The sequence below is a fragment of the Corvus hawaiiensis genome, chromosome 4 (assembly GCF_020740725.1).
Source record: "Corvus hawaiiensis isolate bCorHaw1 chromosome 4, bCorHaw1.pri.cur, whole genome shotgun sequence".
NCBI lineage: Eukaryota > Metazoa > Chordata > Aves > Passeriformes > Corvidae > Corvus > Corvus hawaiiensis.
In genome coordinates this window covers 79,377,353-79,393,180 of record NC_063216.1, presented here as the reverse complement: position 1 = coordinate 79,393,180, position 15,828 = coordinate 79,377,353, and the positions used below count along the sequence as shown (strand labels likewise).

At 64.8% G+C, this 15,828-nt stretch overlaps 2 protein-coding genes across 4 annotated transcripts; one reads left to right on the top strand and one right to left on the bottom strand.

Moving 5' to 3' along the window:
• Nucleotides 1–2,217: 2,217 nt before the first annotated feature.
• CHKB (choline kinase beta) lies at nt 2,218–13,045 on the bottom strand. The gene is given in 12 exon segments (XM_048302179.1): nt 2,218–2,351; nt 3,246–3,329; nt 3,653–3,789; nt 4,258–4,275; nt 4,277–4,367; nt 6,135–6,219; nt 6,668–6,726; nt 8,707–8,811; nt 9,738–9,871; nt 9,954–10,067; nt 11,555–11,663; nt 12,709–13,045. Coding segments are annotated over 12 exon segments (1,155 nt in total). The 5' UTR covers nt 12,870–13,045; the 3' UTR covers nt 2,218–2,293.
• A 185-nt stretch (nt 13,046–13,230) lies between these two features.
• LOC125325279 lies at nt 13,231–14,711 on the top strand. 3 transcript variants are annotated; one of them, XM_048302180.1, is made up of 5 exons: nt 13,231–13,289; nt 13,341–13,436; nt 13,534–13,635; nt 14,052–14,177; nt 14,259–14,711. In XM_048302180.1, exons 1-5 carry the CDS (start codon nt 13,236–13,238, stop codon nt 14,571–14,573), a joined length of 693 nt encoding a protein of 230 aa, XP_048158137.1. In that variant the 5' UTR covers nt 13,231–13,235; the 3' UTR covers nt 14,574–14,711. The 3 variants fall into 3 exon arrangements, 2 of the variants coding, with proteins under 2 accessions (XP_048158137.1, XP_048158138.1); XR_007203250.1 differs by having other exon boundaries at nt 13,236–13,436; nt 14,259–14,625; nt 14,667–14,711; XM_048302181.1 differs by having other exon boundaries at nt 13,236–13,436.
• The last annotated feature ends 1,117 nt before the right edge of the window (nt 14,712–15,828 follow it).

The following is a 15,828-nucleotide window of genomic DNA, read 5'->3' as shown; positions in this document are numbered from 1 at the left end:
GGGACAGGGACACGGACCCGGGACAGGGACCCGCATCAGGGACAGGGACACGGACCCGGGACAGCGACACGGACCCGGGACAGGGACAGGGACACGGACCCGCATCAGGGACAGGGACACGGACCCGGGACAGCGACACGGACCCGGGACAGGGACAGGGACACGGACCCGCATCAGGGACAGGGACACGGACCCGGGACAGCGACACGGACCCGGGACAGGGACAGGGACACGGACCCGGGACAGGGACAGGGACACGGACCCGCATCAGGGACAGGGACACGGACCCGGGACAGCGACACGGACCCGGGACAGGGACACGGACCCGGGACAGCGACACGGACCCGGGACAGCGACACACAGCCAGGACAGGGACACACATCCCCGGGACAGGGACCCGCATCAGGGACAGGGACAGGGACATGGACCCGGGACAGGGACACAGACCCGGGACAACGAGACGGATCCGGGACAGGGACACGGACCCGGGACAGGGACCCGCGGCCTCCGGGTGTCCGTGCCCGGGGCAGGGCGGGGCAGTGGCCGCTGTCCCGGTGCCCGTGCCCTGCCTGTCCCCTGCCCCGTGCCCTGCCCGTGCCCTGTCACCTGCCCGGTGCCCCGGCTGTCCCCTGCCCGTGCCCTGCCCGTGCCCTGCCCACACCCCTGAAGGGGCATCGGGAGGGGTCTCCAGCACCCCGGACCCCCCACCCCAAATAACCCCCTTCCCCCCCAGCCCCCGTCACCCCACGTGCCCCTTGTCCCCTCCCTCCGCCCGACGGCGACCGGGGGGGCCGGAAAAGGGGGGCTGGATTTGGGGAGGGGGAGGGAGAGGAGGGGATTTGGGGAGGGGGGATTCTGGGGGTGGGATTTGGGGAAGGGGGGAATTTCGGGGTGGGATTTGGGGAGGGGGGGATTTGGGGGTGGGATTTAGGGTTGGGATTTGGGGAGGGGGGGATTTGGGGTTGGATTTGGGGAAGGGGGATTTGGGGGTGGGATTTGGGGAGGGGGGATTTGTGGAGGGGGGGATTTGGGGAGGGGGGGATTTGGGGCGGGATTGTCGGGGTGGGATTTGGGGTGAGCAGGATTTGGGGAGGGGGGAATTGGAGGGGTGGGATTTGGGGGAGGGGGGAATTGGAGGAGTGGGATTTGGGGCGGGATTTTGGGGTGGGGTTTGGGAAGGGGGGAATTGGAGGGGTGGGATTTGGGGTGGGATTTGGGGTGGGATTTGGGGTGGGGGGAATTGGAGGGGTGGGATTTGGGGCGGGATTTTGGGGTGGGGTTTGGGAAGGGGGGAATTGGAGGGGTGGGATTTGGGGTGGGATTTGGGGGAGGGGGGAATTGGAGGAGTGGGATTTGGGGCGGGATTTTGGGGTGGGGTTTGGGAAGGGGGGAATTGGAGGGGTGGGATTTGGGGTGGGATTTGGGGCGGGATTTTGGGGTGGGGGGAATTGGAGGGGTGGGATTTGGGGTGGGATTTGGGAAGGGGGGAATTGGAGGAGGTGGATTTGGGGTGGGATTTGGGGCGGGATTTGGGGAAGGGGGAATTTGAGGGGTGGGATTTGGGGCGGGATTGTCGGGGTGGGATTTGGGGGTGAGCAGGATTTGGGGGAGGGGGGAATTGGAGGGGGTGGGATTTGGGGCGGGATTTTGGGGGTGGAATTTGGAGGCGGGATTTTGGGGTGGGGTTTGGGGCGGGATTTTGGGGTGGGATTTGGGAAGCGGGGAATTGGAGGAGGTGGATTTGGGGTGGGATTTGGGGCGGGATTAGGAAGGAGCACTCCGGCGCCGGCCCCCAGCGCGGCTTTATTGGTCTGGGTTTTTACGTTCCGCTGTCGAACCTGGGGGGGCCACGGGAACCCCCCCGACCCCAAAACCCCGGGCGGGGGGCGCGGGGGGGGGGGGGAGGGGGGAATGAGGTACAAACAGGGGGTCCCCCCCACCGCCCCACACCCCCCAGGGGCACCCCGAAACCCCAAAGCCGCGCCCCAAAGCCCCGTTACTGGCCAGGGGTGGGGATTGGGGGGGTCCCCCATATCCCACAGCCCTTCCCGGGGTCCTCACCCACCTCTGCCGCAGAACCTTGGGGTGCGGGGGGGGTCTCAGCCCCCCCCCAACCCCTTGTGGGGCCCCCCAAAACTGTTACAGCCCCCCCCAAACCGTTATCAACGCCCCAAAACCGTCAGAACCCCCCCAAAGCCTTTTAACAGCCCCAAACCCGCCCCAAAATGCTGGGGGGGGGGGGGGTCCTGGGGGGTTTGGGGGTGCCGGGGGGGGGTCAGGATTTGGGGTCCCCTCAGGAGCAGCGGGCCTTGTGCTGGAAATAGGCCCTGGAAACGGCTCTGGGCGTAGTCCTGGGGAAAAAAGGGGGGAAATGAGGAAAAAGGGGATAAAAGGGGGAAAAAAGGGGGATAAAAGGGAATAAAAGGGGGGAAAAGAGGGGGAAAGAGGGGGAAAAGAGAGGAAATAAAAGGGGGAATAAAAGGGGGAAAAAGGGGAAATAAAAAGGGGGAAAAAAGGGAATAAAAGAGGGAATAAGAGGGGAAAAAGGGGGGAAAAGGGGGAAAAGGGGGGGAAAAAGGGGGGGAAAGGGGGGGGAAAAGGGGGGAAAAGGGGGGAAAAAAGGGGGAAAAAAGGGGGAAGAAAAGGGGGAAAAGGGGGGGAAAAGGGGGGGAAAAGGGGGGGGAAAAAGGGGGGAAAAGAGGGGGAAAAGAGGGGGAAAAAAAAAGAGGGGAAAAGAGGGGAAATTAAAGGGGGAATTAAAGGGGGAATTAAAGGGGGAATAAAAGGGGGGAATAAAAGGGGGAATAAAAGGGGGAATAAAAGGGGAATAAAAGGAGAGAAAAGAGGGGAAAAAGGGGGAATAAAAAGGGAAATTAAAGGGGGAAGAAAAGGGGGAATAAAAAGGGGAAAAAGCGGGGAAGAAAAGGGGAAAAAGGGGGGGGAGTAAAAGGGAATAAAAGGAGGGAAAAGAGGGGGAATAAAGAGGGAAATTAAAGGGGGAATAAAAGGGGGAAAAAATAGGGGAAAAAGGGGGGGAAAAAGGGGAGAAAAAGGGAGGAAAAAGGGGGGAATAAAAGGAGGAATAAAGGGGAATAAAAGGGGGAAAAAGGGGGGAAAAAAGGGGGGAATAAAAAGGGAAAAAAAGGGGAAAAAAGGAGGGGAAAAGGGGGGATAAAAGGGGTTTGTGCAGACCCCAGAGCCCCGCGGCTGAAGGGGGGCACGGGGGGCACCCCAAAAGCGCTCACCAGGGTACCCGAAGGGGGATGGTGGAGATCTTGGCCTGCACGATGGACCACAGGCCCCAGAAGAAGTGGGAGGCCAGGGCGAAGCTGGGGGGGTGGGGAAAAGGGGCTGTGAGACCCCAAAACCCCCCGTGAGCACCCCAAAACCCCCCGTGAGCACCCCACAGGCACCCACGGGGATGGGGGGGATGGGTCTAGGGGCAAAGGGGACCCCATAAGGGCACAGGGACCCCAAAAGGGCACAGGGACCCCCATAAGGGCACAGGGACCCCAAAAGGGCACAGGGAACCCCATAAGGGCACAGGGGAACCCTCCATGGGCACAGGGACCCCAAAAGGGCACAGGGAACCCCATAAGGGCACAGGGACCCCATAGTGCCCCTGGTGCCCCCGGTGCCCCCTGGCACTGACCGCTCGATCTCCAGCAGCATCCTCCTCTCCTCCTCCTCCTCCTCCTCCTGGTGCCCGTCCCGTGCCCTCTCCCCGTGCCCGGTGTCCCCCGCGGTGCCCCCGAGCGCGTCGGCCAGGTAATGGCGGATGAAATGGAGCTGGGCACGAGAGGGCACAGCTGGCACCCCAAAGGGGCACGGGCACCCCAAAGGGGGCACAGAGACCCCAAAGGGGCACGGGGACCCCAAAGGGGCACACACAGCGACAACTGGCACCCCAAAGGGGCACACACAGCGACAACTGGCACCCCAAAGGGGCACAGGGACCCCAAAGGGGCACGGGGAGCCCAAAGGGGGCACAGAGACCCCCAAAGGGGCACGGGGACCCCAAAGGGGCACACACAGCGACAGCTGGCACCCAAAAGGGACATGGGCACCCCAAGGGGGCATGGGGAGCCCAAAAAGGGCACAGGGACCCCAAAGAGGCACGGGGGAGCCCAAAGGGGCACGGGGATCCCAAAGATGACCCAGAGGAGGCCAAAAAGTGATCCAGAGACCCCAAAAATGACCCCAGAGAGCCCCAAAATGACCCAGAGAGCCCCAAAAGTGCCCCAGGGCCATGCCCACCTGCTGCTGGCGGCTGGGGGTAGTGCTCGGGCTGGGCGCGGAAGAAGGGCCACGCGTCGTGCCCGTAGCTGTAAGCCCACTCGCAGAAATGGTTGCCCAGGTCAAAGCCCCTGCGGAGGGGGGGCAGCGTCAGTGCAGACCCCACAGAGAACCCCACAGGGAACCCCACAGGGAACCCCATAGAGAGCCCCACAGAGAACCCCACAGGGAACCCCATAGAGAACCCCACAGGGAACCCCACAGGGAACCCCATAGAGAACCCCATAGAGAACCCCACAGGGAACCCCATAGAGAACCCCATAGAGAACCCCACAGGGAACCCCACAGGGAACCCCATAGAGAACCCCATAGAGAACCCCACAGGGAACCCCACAGGGAACCCCATAGAGAACCCCACAGAGAACCCCACAGGGAACCCCACAGGGAACCCCATAGAGAACCCCATAGAGAACCCCACAGGGAACCCCACAGGGAACCCCATAGAGAGCCCCACAGAGAACCCCACAGGGAACCCCATAGAGAACCCCACAGGGAACCCCACAGGGAACCCCATAGAGAACCCCATAGAGAACCCCACAGGGAACCCCACAGGGAACCCCATAGAGAACCCCATAGAGAACCCCACAGGGAACCCCACAGAGAGCCCCATAGAGAACCCCATAGAGAACCCCATAGAGAACCCCACAGGGAACCCCACAGGGAACCCCATAGAGAACCCCATAGAGAACCCCACAGGGAACCCCACAGGGAACCCCACAGGGAACCCCACAGAGAACCCCACAGGGAACCCCATAGAGAACCCCACAGGGAACCCCACAGGGAACCCCATAGAGAACCCCATAGAGAGCCCCACAGGGAACCCCACAGAGAACCCCATAGAGAACCCCACAGGGAACCCCACAGAGAACCCCATAGAGAACCCCACAGAGAGCCCCACAGAGAACCCCACAGAGAACCCCACAGGGAACCCCACAGAGAACCCCACAGAGAGCCCCATAGAGAACCCCATAGAGAACCCCATAGAGAACTCCACAGGGAACCCCACAGAGAACCCCACAGAGAGCCCCATAGAGAACCCCATAGAGAACCCCACAGGGAACCCCACAGGGAACCCCACAGAGAACCCCATAGAGAGCCCCACAGAGAACCCCACAGAGAACCCCAAACCCCACCGGGAGCGCGGAGAGGGGACGGGGCCCAAATCCCACCCCAAATCCCAGCAGGATCATGGAGTGGGGACCCGAAATCCCATTGGGATCATGGAGAGGGGAGGGGGACCCAAATCCCACCCCAAATCCTGCTGGGAGCGTGGAGAGGGGAGGTAAAACCCCAAATCCCACCCTAAATCCTGCTGGGAGTGTGGAGAGGGGACGGGGCCCAAATCCCACTGGGATCATGGAGTGGGGACCCCAAATCCCATTGGGGTCCTGGAGAGGGGAGGTAAAACCCCAAATCCCACCCCAAATCCTGCTGGGAGTGTGGAGGGGGGGGGGGGTGAAACCCCAAATCCCACCCTAAATCCTACTGGGAGTGTGGAAAGGGGACCCCAAATCCCACTGGGGTCATGGAGTGGGGACCCCATTGGGATCACGGAGCAGAGAGGTGAAGCCCCAAATCTCAGTGGGATCATGGACTTGTGAGGGGCAGGAGGGACACCCCAGGGACCCCAAAACCCTCCTGGGGACCCCAAAACACCCCCAGGGACCTCCCCAAAATCTCCCAAAACCAAGGACTTCTGAGGGGGTGGCCCCAAATCCCAGCAGGATCGTGGGAATGTGAGGGGCAGGAGAGACCCCAAGGGACCCCAAAAGCCTCCTGGGGACCCCAAAAGCCCGCAGGGACCCCAAAAGCCCGCAGGGACCCCCCAGCTGCCCCACCTGTAGTTGTAGCTGCTGTACTCGAAGTCGATGAGCATGAGCCGGTCCGAGGAGCCCTCGCGGCCCGCCAGGAGCAGGATGTTCCCTACGGGATTTGGGATGGGGCTGGGAGCGGGGATTGGGGGAACGGGGATTGGGGATTGGGGGATTGGGGGAACGGGGATTGGGGGAACGGGGGAACGGGGGATCGGGGGATTGGGGGAACGGGGGATTGGGAGATCGGGGCATTGGGGGATCGGGGGATTGGGGATTGGGGGATTGGGGGAACGGGGATTGGGGGAACGGGGGAACGGGGGATCGGGGAATTGGGGGAACGGGGGATTGGGAGATCGGGGCATTGGGGGATCGGGGGATTGGGGATTGGGGGATTGGGGGAACGGGGATTGGGGGAACGGGGGAACGGGGGATCGGGGGATTGGGGGATTGGGGGAACGGGGATTGGGGGAACGGGGGAACGGGGGATCGGGGGATTGGGAGATCGGGGCATTGGGGGATCGGGGGATTGGGGCATCGGGGCACCCCGGGGCGCTCACCCTCCTGCACGTCGTTGTGGCAGAAAACCACCGGGGACGGGGTGGACTCCAGAAGGTCCCTGAGGGACGGAGAGAGAGGGGTCACAGGGCAGGGGGGGACTGGGGGGACACCCTGGGGACAGGGGGACACCCCGGGGACACCCCGGGGACACCCCGGGGACAGGGGGACACCCCGGGGACACCCCGGGGACACCCCGGGGACAGAGGGACACCCTGGGGACAGGGGGGACACCCCGGGGACACCCCGGGGACACCCCGGGGACAGAGGGACACCCTGGGGACACCCCGGGGACACCCCGGGGACATGGGGGACACAGGGGTACGGGGATATGGGGACATGGGATTCGGGGAGAGGGGGACACCAGGGCCATGGGACACAGGGATTCAGGGACACGGGGAACACCAGGGGTACAGGGACATGGGGGACACGGGGATGTGGGGGACACCAGGGACAGGGGGACACAGGGACACTGGGGACAGGGGGACACCAGAGATACAGGGACATGGGGGATGCAGGGATATGGGGACACTCCTGGGAAATGGGGGACACGGGGATATGGGAATGCAGGGACACAGGGATATGGGGGACACAGGGGGACACAGGGGGACACAGGGATATGGGAATGAAGAGACACCCCAAGGACACAGGGGACACAGGGATATGGGAATGCAGGGACACAGGGAGGACACAGGGGGACACAGGGGGACACGGGGATATGGGAATGCAGGGACACAGGGGGACACAGGGACATGGGGGACACAGGGATATGGGAATGCAGGGACACCCCAAGGACACAGTGGGGACACAGGGGGACACAGGGATATGGGAATGCAGGGACACCCCAAGGACATGGGGGACACAGGGGACACAGGGATATGGGAATGCAGGGACACCCCAAGGACATGGGGGACACAGGGGACACAGGGATATGGGAATGCAGGGACACCCCAAGGACACAGGGGGACACAGGGGGACACAGGGGGACACAGGGATATGGGAATGCAGGGACACCCCAAGGACATGGGGGACACAGGGGACACAGGGATATGGGAATGCAGGGACACCCCAAGGACACAGGGGGACACAGGGGACACAGGGATATGGGAATGCAGGGACACGCCAAGGACACAGGGGGACACAGGGGACACAGGGGGACACAGGGATATGGGAATGCAGGGACACCCCAAGGACATGGGGGACACAGGGGACACAGGGATATGGGAATGCAGGGACACCCCAAGGACACAGGGGGACACAGGGGGACACAGGGGACACAGGGATATGGGAATGCAGGGACACCCCAAGGACATGGGGGACACAGGGGGACACAGGGATATGGGAATGCAGGGACACCCCAAGGACACAGGGGGACACAGGGGGACACAGGGGGACACAGGGATATGGGAATGCAGGGACACCCCAAGGACACAGGGGGACACAGGATATGGGAATGCAGGGACACCCCAAGGACACAGGGGGGACACAGGGGGACACAGGGGACACAGGGATATGGGAATGCAGGGACACCCCAAGGACACAGGGGGACACAGGGGACACAGGGATATGGGAATGCAGGGACACCCCAAGGACACAGGGGGACACAGGGGGACACAGGGGGACACAGGGATATGGGAATGCAGGGACACCCCAAGGACACAGGGGGACACAGGATATGGGAATGCAGGGACACCCCAAGGACACAGGGGGGACACAGGGGGACACAGGGGACACAGGGATATGGGAATGCAGGGACACCCCAAGGACACAGGGGGACACAGGGGACACAGGGATATGGGAATGCAGGGACACCCCAAGGACACAGGGGGGACACAGGGGGACACAGGGGGACACAGGGATATGGGAATGCAGGGACACCCCAAGGACATGGGGGACACAGGGGACACAGAGCCGCCCCTGGAGCCGCGGAACCCGCAGCAGCCCTGCCCTGGGGCCCCGCAGCCCCCTGGGGACCCCGAGTGTCCCCCGAGTGTCCCCTGAGTGTCCCCACGCCCGTCCCCGGTGACGGAGGTGACCCCACCTGAGGCTCCTCATCTCCTGCTCCAGGTTGTAACCCCGGAGCTGCTCCAGCTTCTCCAGCCGCTCCTGCTCCGGGAATGTCAGCTCCGAGATCTGCTCCAGGTACCTGGGCACAGCGCGGGCACGGCGTGGGCACGGCGTGGGCACAGACCCCACAGAGCCACCCTGCCCACCCCAGGGCCACCCAGGGGACACTCTGCGGCCCCTTCCGTGGGAAGCAGCCGGGAAACCGCCGGGGTGCTGGATCTCGATGGGATTTGGGGTCCCCACTCCATGGTCACAATGGGATTTGGGGTCCCCACTCCATGATCCCAGTGGGATTGGGGTCTCCCTCACCACTCCCTACTCCCAGTGGGATTTGGGATCCCCGCTCCCTGATCCCAGTGGGATTTGGGACCCCCACTCCATGGTCACAGTGGGATTTAGGGTCCCCACTCATGGATCCCAGTGGGATTTGGGGTCCCCACTCCATGGTCCCAGTGGGATTTTAGGGCCCCACTCCCTGCTCCCAGTGGGATTTGGGGGCTCCCTCACCACTCCCTGCTCCCAGTGGGATTTGGGGCCCCACTCCCTGCTCCCAGTGGGATTTGGGGTTCCCCTCCCTGCTCCCAGTGGGATTTGGGGTCCCCTCACCACTCCCTGCTCCCAGTGGGATTTGGGGCTCCCACTGGCATTTGGGGCCCCCACTCCCTGCTCCCAGTGGGATTTGGGGTTCCCTCACCACTCCCTGCTCACAGTGGGATTTGGGGTTCCCCTCCCTGCTCCCAGTGGCATTTGGGGTTCCCCTCACCACTCCCTGCTCCCATTGGGATTGGGGTCCCCTCACCGCTGCATGGTCCCAGTGGGATTTGGGGTCCCCTCCCTGCTCCCAGTGGGATTTGGGGTTCCCCTCACTGCTCCCAATGGGATTTGGGGTCTCCCTCACCACTCCCTGCTCCCAATGGGATTTGGGGCCCCCACTCCCTTCTCCCAATGGGATTTGGGGTCCCCCTCACCACTCCCTGCTCCCAGTGGCATTTGGGGTCCCCTCACCGCTCCATGGTCCCAAAAAGCCACTTGGGCTCCTTGTTGAAGGGCATCACCATCCCGTGGAACCGCGACATCTTGGCCGCGATCTCCCCGGACACGCTGGGGTCCCGCAGGTCCTCGGTGCGCAGCCGCCGGCTCTGGGGGGACACGGGGAGCTTTTGGGGTGCCCGGGGGGGAGTTTTTTGGGGTGGCCCGGGCTCAGGGGATCCCAAATCCTACCGGGATGTACTGCTCCAGGCGGCCCTGCGGGAACACCCCGAAGAGGCGCGGCCCCAGCGCGCGCTCGGCCAGGATGGCGAACATGACGCTCTCCAGCACCAGCGAGTCCACGCCCTGGGGGGCAGGGATGGGGGAGAGGGGCACCCCAAAAACGGCACCCCACAAACGGGGCTGCCCCCAAACACCAGCACCCCAAAAACGGCACCCAAAAACGGCAACCCCAAAAACGGCACCCCAAAAACGGGACACCCCCAAACACCAGCAGCCCAAAAACGGGAACCCCAAAAACGGGACTGCCCCCAAACACCAGCACCCCAAAAACGGCACCCAAAAACGGCAACCCCAAAAACGGCACGCCACAAACGGGACACCCCCAAATACCAGCATCCCGAAAACGGCAACCCCACAAACGGGACTGCCCCCAAACACCAGCACCCCAAAAACGGCAACCCCAAAAACGGCACCCCAAAAACGGGACTGCCTCCAAATACCAGCATCCCAAAAACGGGACCCCAATAACGGCACCCCAAAAACGGGACACCCCCAAACACCAGCATCCCCAAAACGGCGTCCCAAAAACGGCATCCCAAAAACGGGAACCCCAAAAACGGGACTGCCCCCAAACACCGGCACCCCAAAAACGGCACCCCCAAAAACGGCAACCCCAAAAACGGGACACCCCCAAACACCAGCGTCCCAAAAACGGGACCCCAAAAACGGGAACCCCAAAAACGGGACTGCCCCCAAACACCGGCACCCCAAAAACGGCACCCCCAAAAACGGCAACTCCAAAAACGGGACTGCCCCCAAACACCAGCGTCCCAAAAACGGGACCCCAAAAACGGGAACCCCAAAAACGGGACTGCCCCCAAACACCGGCACCCCAAAAACGGCAACCCCAAAAACGGGACTGCCCCCAAAGACCAGCGTCCCAAAAACGGCACCCCAAAAACGGCAACGCCCCCAAATACCAGCATCCCAAAAACGGGACCCCAAAAACGGCAACCCCGCCCAAACACCAGCACCCCAAAAACGGCATCCCAATAATGGCAACCCCAAAAACGGCACCCCAAAACCGGCAACCCCGCCTAAACACCAGCATCCCAGAAACGGCACCCCAAAAATGGGAACCCCAAAAATGGCAACCCCAAAAACGGCAACCCCGCCCAAACACCAGCACCCCAAAAACGGCACCCCAAAAACGGCATCCCAATAATGGCAACCCCAAAACCGGAAACCCCCCCAAATCCCAGCATCCCAATAACGGCACCCCAAAAACGGGACCCCAAAACTGGGACCACCAACCTGGGATCCCAAAACTGGCACCCCCCACCCCCAGTGGGAAGGCACCCGAAAATCCCCGATCCCTTGGGGTGCCCTTGGGGTTCTTATGGGGTTCTTATGGGGTTCTTATGGGGTTCTTATGGGGTTCGGGGCGCCGCTGCCCCCTCACCTGTAGGATGGCCCCAGCACCCCAAACCCAGCACCTTCACCCCAGTGGGAAGGCACCCGGAAACCCCCGATCCCTTGGGGTGCCCTTGGGGTTCTTATGGGGTTCTTATGGGGTTCTTACGGGGTTCGGGGCGCCGCTGCCCCCTCACCTGTAGGATGGCCCCATAGACGCGCAGCAGCACCTGCCGGGGCTCGTCCGCCACGCTCGGGATGTGCTCGGGCAGCGCGCACTTGTACAGGAGGTTACTGAGCCCCCCGCTGTGGGGTTTTGGGGGGTCAGGGGGGCACCGGGGGCACACCGGGCACCGGGGTGGCACCGGGGGTGGCACCGGGGCGGCACCGGGGTGGCACTGGGAACGGGGGAAGGGGGCACAAGGGGACAGGGACCCGCCCCGCTCGGGGTGTGCCCGGACACCACAGCCGGGACAGGGGTCACTGAGCCCCCGCTGTGGGGTTTGGGGGGTCAGGGGGGCACCGGGGGGACACTGGGGTGGCACCGGGAATGGGGGGGACACGGGGGAACACGGGGGGACAAACGGGGGGACAGGGACACTGGTCTGGGGACGCTGGGGACACTGCGGACACTGGTCTGGGGTAACTGGGGACACTGGGGCACAGGGACACTGGTCTGGGGGAACTGGGGACACTGGTCTGGGGACACGGGGGGACAGGGACACTGGTCTGGGGGTACTGGGGACACTGGGGGACACTGGTCTGGGGGAACTGGGGACACTGGGGGACACTGAGGGACAGGGACACTGGGGGACAGGGACACTGGTCTGAGGGAACTGGGGACACTGGTCTGGGGACACTGGGGGACAGGGACACTGGTCCGGGGTAACTGGGGACACTGGGGGATAGGGACACTGGTCCGGGGTAACTGGGGACACTGGGGGACACTAGTTTGGGGACACTGGGGACACTGGGGGACACGGGGGACACTGGTCCGGGGTAACTGGGGACACTGGGGGACACTGGGGGACAGGGACACTGGTCTGGGGGTAACTGGGGACACTGGGGGACAGGGACACTGGTCCGGGGAACTGGGGACACTGGGACGGGCACTGGGCTACTGGTCACGGGGGCAACTGGTCCAGAGGGCAACAGCGGACACCGGGGGACTGGGACACCGGTCCGAGGGGCGAGCGGGGACACCGGGAGGGACACCGGGTGGAGGACCCCGCTACTGGTCCGGGGGCGACTGGAGCCACTGGGAGCCACGGGGAGGGGGCCGAGCCTCGGGACGAGACCACCGCGGACACGGCGGGGGGGAAAGGCGCGTCTCGCCGGTTCCGCTTCCTACCTGACCGGCCAGATGCCGAACTCCTCCGGCCCGATGAGCTTCCAGGAGCCGGCCAGGAACTCGCGGCACCAGGCGTAGGCCTGCAGGCGGGTGGCGGCGGGGACATCCCCGTCCCCGTCCCCGCTGCCGCTGCCCCGGCCCCCCGCCGCCACCGCCGCCATGGTCGGCCCCACCCGCTCCCGCTGAGCCAAGGCGGGCGGCGGCCGCCCGCGGGGCGGGGCTCGACCAGCCTTCTGACCAATAGCAACGCGTTGTAATGATTGACAACTTAGTGAACCAATAAGCAGACAGCTTGCGGAGGTGACGCGCGAGCGGCAGCCAATGGGCGCGCTCGGCGGGATGCGGCGGAACGTGGAGGTGAAGGCGCGGCTGAGGGCGCGGGCAGAAGTGCTCGGGGCGGCCCTCAGGCTGCTGGGGCGGCAGCGCCGGGGCAGGGCACGGGTGAGGGCCAGGAGCCGCCCCAGGTGTGCCCAGGTGAAAGGCAGGCCCCGGGGCAGGGCACAGATGGAGGGCAGGAGCTGCCCCGGATGTGTCCCGGTGAGGGGCGGGCCCCGGGGCAGGGCACGGGTGAGGGGCAGGAGGTGCCCGGGGTGTGCCCAGGTGCCGGGCAGGGCACGGGTGAGGGCCAGGAGGTGCCCCGGGTGTGCCCAGGTGCCGGGCAGGTGCTGTTCCAGACCGACACGTTCTTCCGAGTGCCGCGGGGGCGGCTCAAGCTGCGCCGGACACAGGTGAGGGCTGCGAGGGGCCGGCTGCGGGGGCTGGGCCTGGCCCTTTGTGTGTCCCTCACCTGTCCCTGGCCTCACCTGTCCCCGTCGCTGTCCCCAGGACGGCCGGGGGGAGCTGATTTTCTACGAGCGCCCCGACGCCGCCGGCCCCAAACTCTCCAGTTTCACCATCACCCCCACGGCCGACCCCGAGGGGCTGCAGGTGAGCAGGGGCTGAGGGCTTGTGGGGTGCCCTGGGCACTGTGGGGTCCCTGTCCCCCCCAGGCGGTGCTGGCACAGTCCCTGGGCACTGTGGGGTCCCTGTCACCCCCAGGCGGTGCTGGCACAGTCCCTGGGCACTGTGGGGTCCCTGTCCCCCCCAGGCGGTGCTGGCACAGTCCCTGGGCACTGTGGGGTCCCTGTCCCCCCCAGGCGGTGCTGGCACAGTCCCTGGGCACTGTGGGGTCCCTGTCACCCCCAGGCGGTGCTGGCACAGTCCCTGGGCACTGTGGGGTCCCTGTCCCCCCCAGGCGGTGCTGGCACAGTCCCTGGGCACTGTGGGGTCCCTGTCCCCCCCAGGCGGTGCTGGCACAGTCCCTGGGCACTGTGGGGTCCCTGTCACCCCCCTGTCCCCCCCAGGCGGTGCTGGCACAGTCTCTGGGCGTGCTGGGCACGGTGACCAAGGAGCGGCTCCTGCTGCTGCTGGGCCAGACCCGGTTGCACCTGGACCGAGTGCAGGGCCTCGGGGACTTCCTGGAGCTGGAGGTGAGGGCACGCAGCTGTGCCAGGGGCGGGTGGCACCGCCGGGCAGCCCCGAGTGACCCCTGGGTGCCCGGCCGGCCGCAGGTGGTGCTGCGGCCGGAGCAGAGCGTGCAGGACGGGCAGCGCCTGGCGCGGGAGCTGCTGCGGGAGCTGGGCATCGCGGAGCGGGATCTCATCTCCGGGGCCTACCTGGACCTGCTGCTGGCACAGGGACAGCCGGGCACGGCGGGGCACGGGGACAGCCCCCAGTGCCACCCCCGGCCGGGCAAGGCCAGCGGGGCTGAGGGCAGGGGGGGTGTGGGGGGATGTGCCAGGACACCCTGTGCCCACCCCATGAACACCCTGTGCCCACCCCATGAACACCTGTGCCCCTATGGACACCCTGAGCCCACCCCATAAACACCCTGAGCCCACCCCATAAACACCCTGAGCCCACCCCATAACACCCTGAGCCCCTATGGACACCCTGTGCCCACCCCATAAACACCCTGTGCCCCTATGGACACCCTGAACGCCTCCATGTGTCTTGTCCCACCCATAAACACCCTGAGCCCACCCCATAAACACCCTGTGCCCCTATGGACACCCTGTGCCCACCCCATAAACACCCTGTGCCCCTATGGACACCCTGAATGCCTCCATGTGTTTTGTCCCACCCCATAAACACCCTGAGCCCACCCCATAAACACCCTGAGCCCCTATGGACACCCTGAGCCCACCCCATAAACACCCTGAGCCCCTATGGACACCCTGAGCCCACCCCATAAACACCCTGTGCCCACCCCACAGGCACCCCCAGACCCCCCAACCCCACCCCAGGGCCACCCTGTGCCCCCCACCCCCGCAATAAACTCCGGGACCGCCCCACGTCCGTGTCCAGCTCTGTCCACTCCGATGGCCTCCGGCCACTCAGGGCCACCCCCCCCTGTGACCCGGCGGCTGCTGCCCCGTGCCCGCAGGGACAGCGGGCACAGCCCCCTGGGCGATGCCCAGCCCCGAGCCCGGATTATGGCCGGCACCATCCGGAGCCTCGGGATGCGCCGGGGAGCGGGGCCAGGGGGGGTGACAGATGGGTGACAGGGGGGTGACAGGGGGGTGGTGGCATCTGTGCCGCCGTGCCAGCTGCTGCTGCTGCCACCCCACGGGGTTGGGGTCGGGGCTGGGGACGGTGGAATTGAGGCTGGAAAATCCCTTGGAAAATCTCTTGGAATTCAAGGGCACCCTTGGGTCCCCAGGTGCCACCTGCACAGGGCCGGGGATCCCTCCGGGGATGGGGATGCCAAACTTCCCCGGGCAGCCCCATCCAGGAGGAATTTTCCCGAAGTTTTCAAAGGTTTGTCTGCTGCTGGTGGCCCTGGTGAGGCCCGCCTGGAATTCTGGAGAGCTGGGCCTGGGAAGGGGCTGGAAAAGTCCTGGGGGAGCCGGGAAGGGGCTGGAAAAGTCCGGAGGGAGCCGGGAAGGGGCTGGAAAACTCCTGGGGGAGGTGGGAAGGGGCTGGAAAAGTCCTGGAAAACTCCTGGGGTGGCTGGGAAGGGGCTGGAAAACTCCTGAGGGAGCTGGGAAGGAGCTGGAAAACTCCTGGAAAAGTCCTGGGGGAGCCGGGAAGGGGCTGGAAAAGTCCTGGGGGAGGTGGGAAGGGGCTGCAAAACTCCTG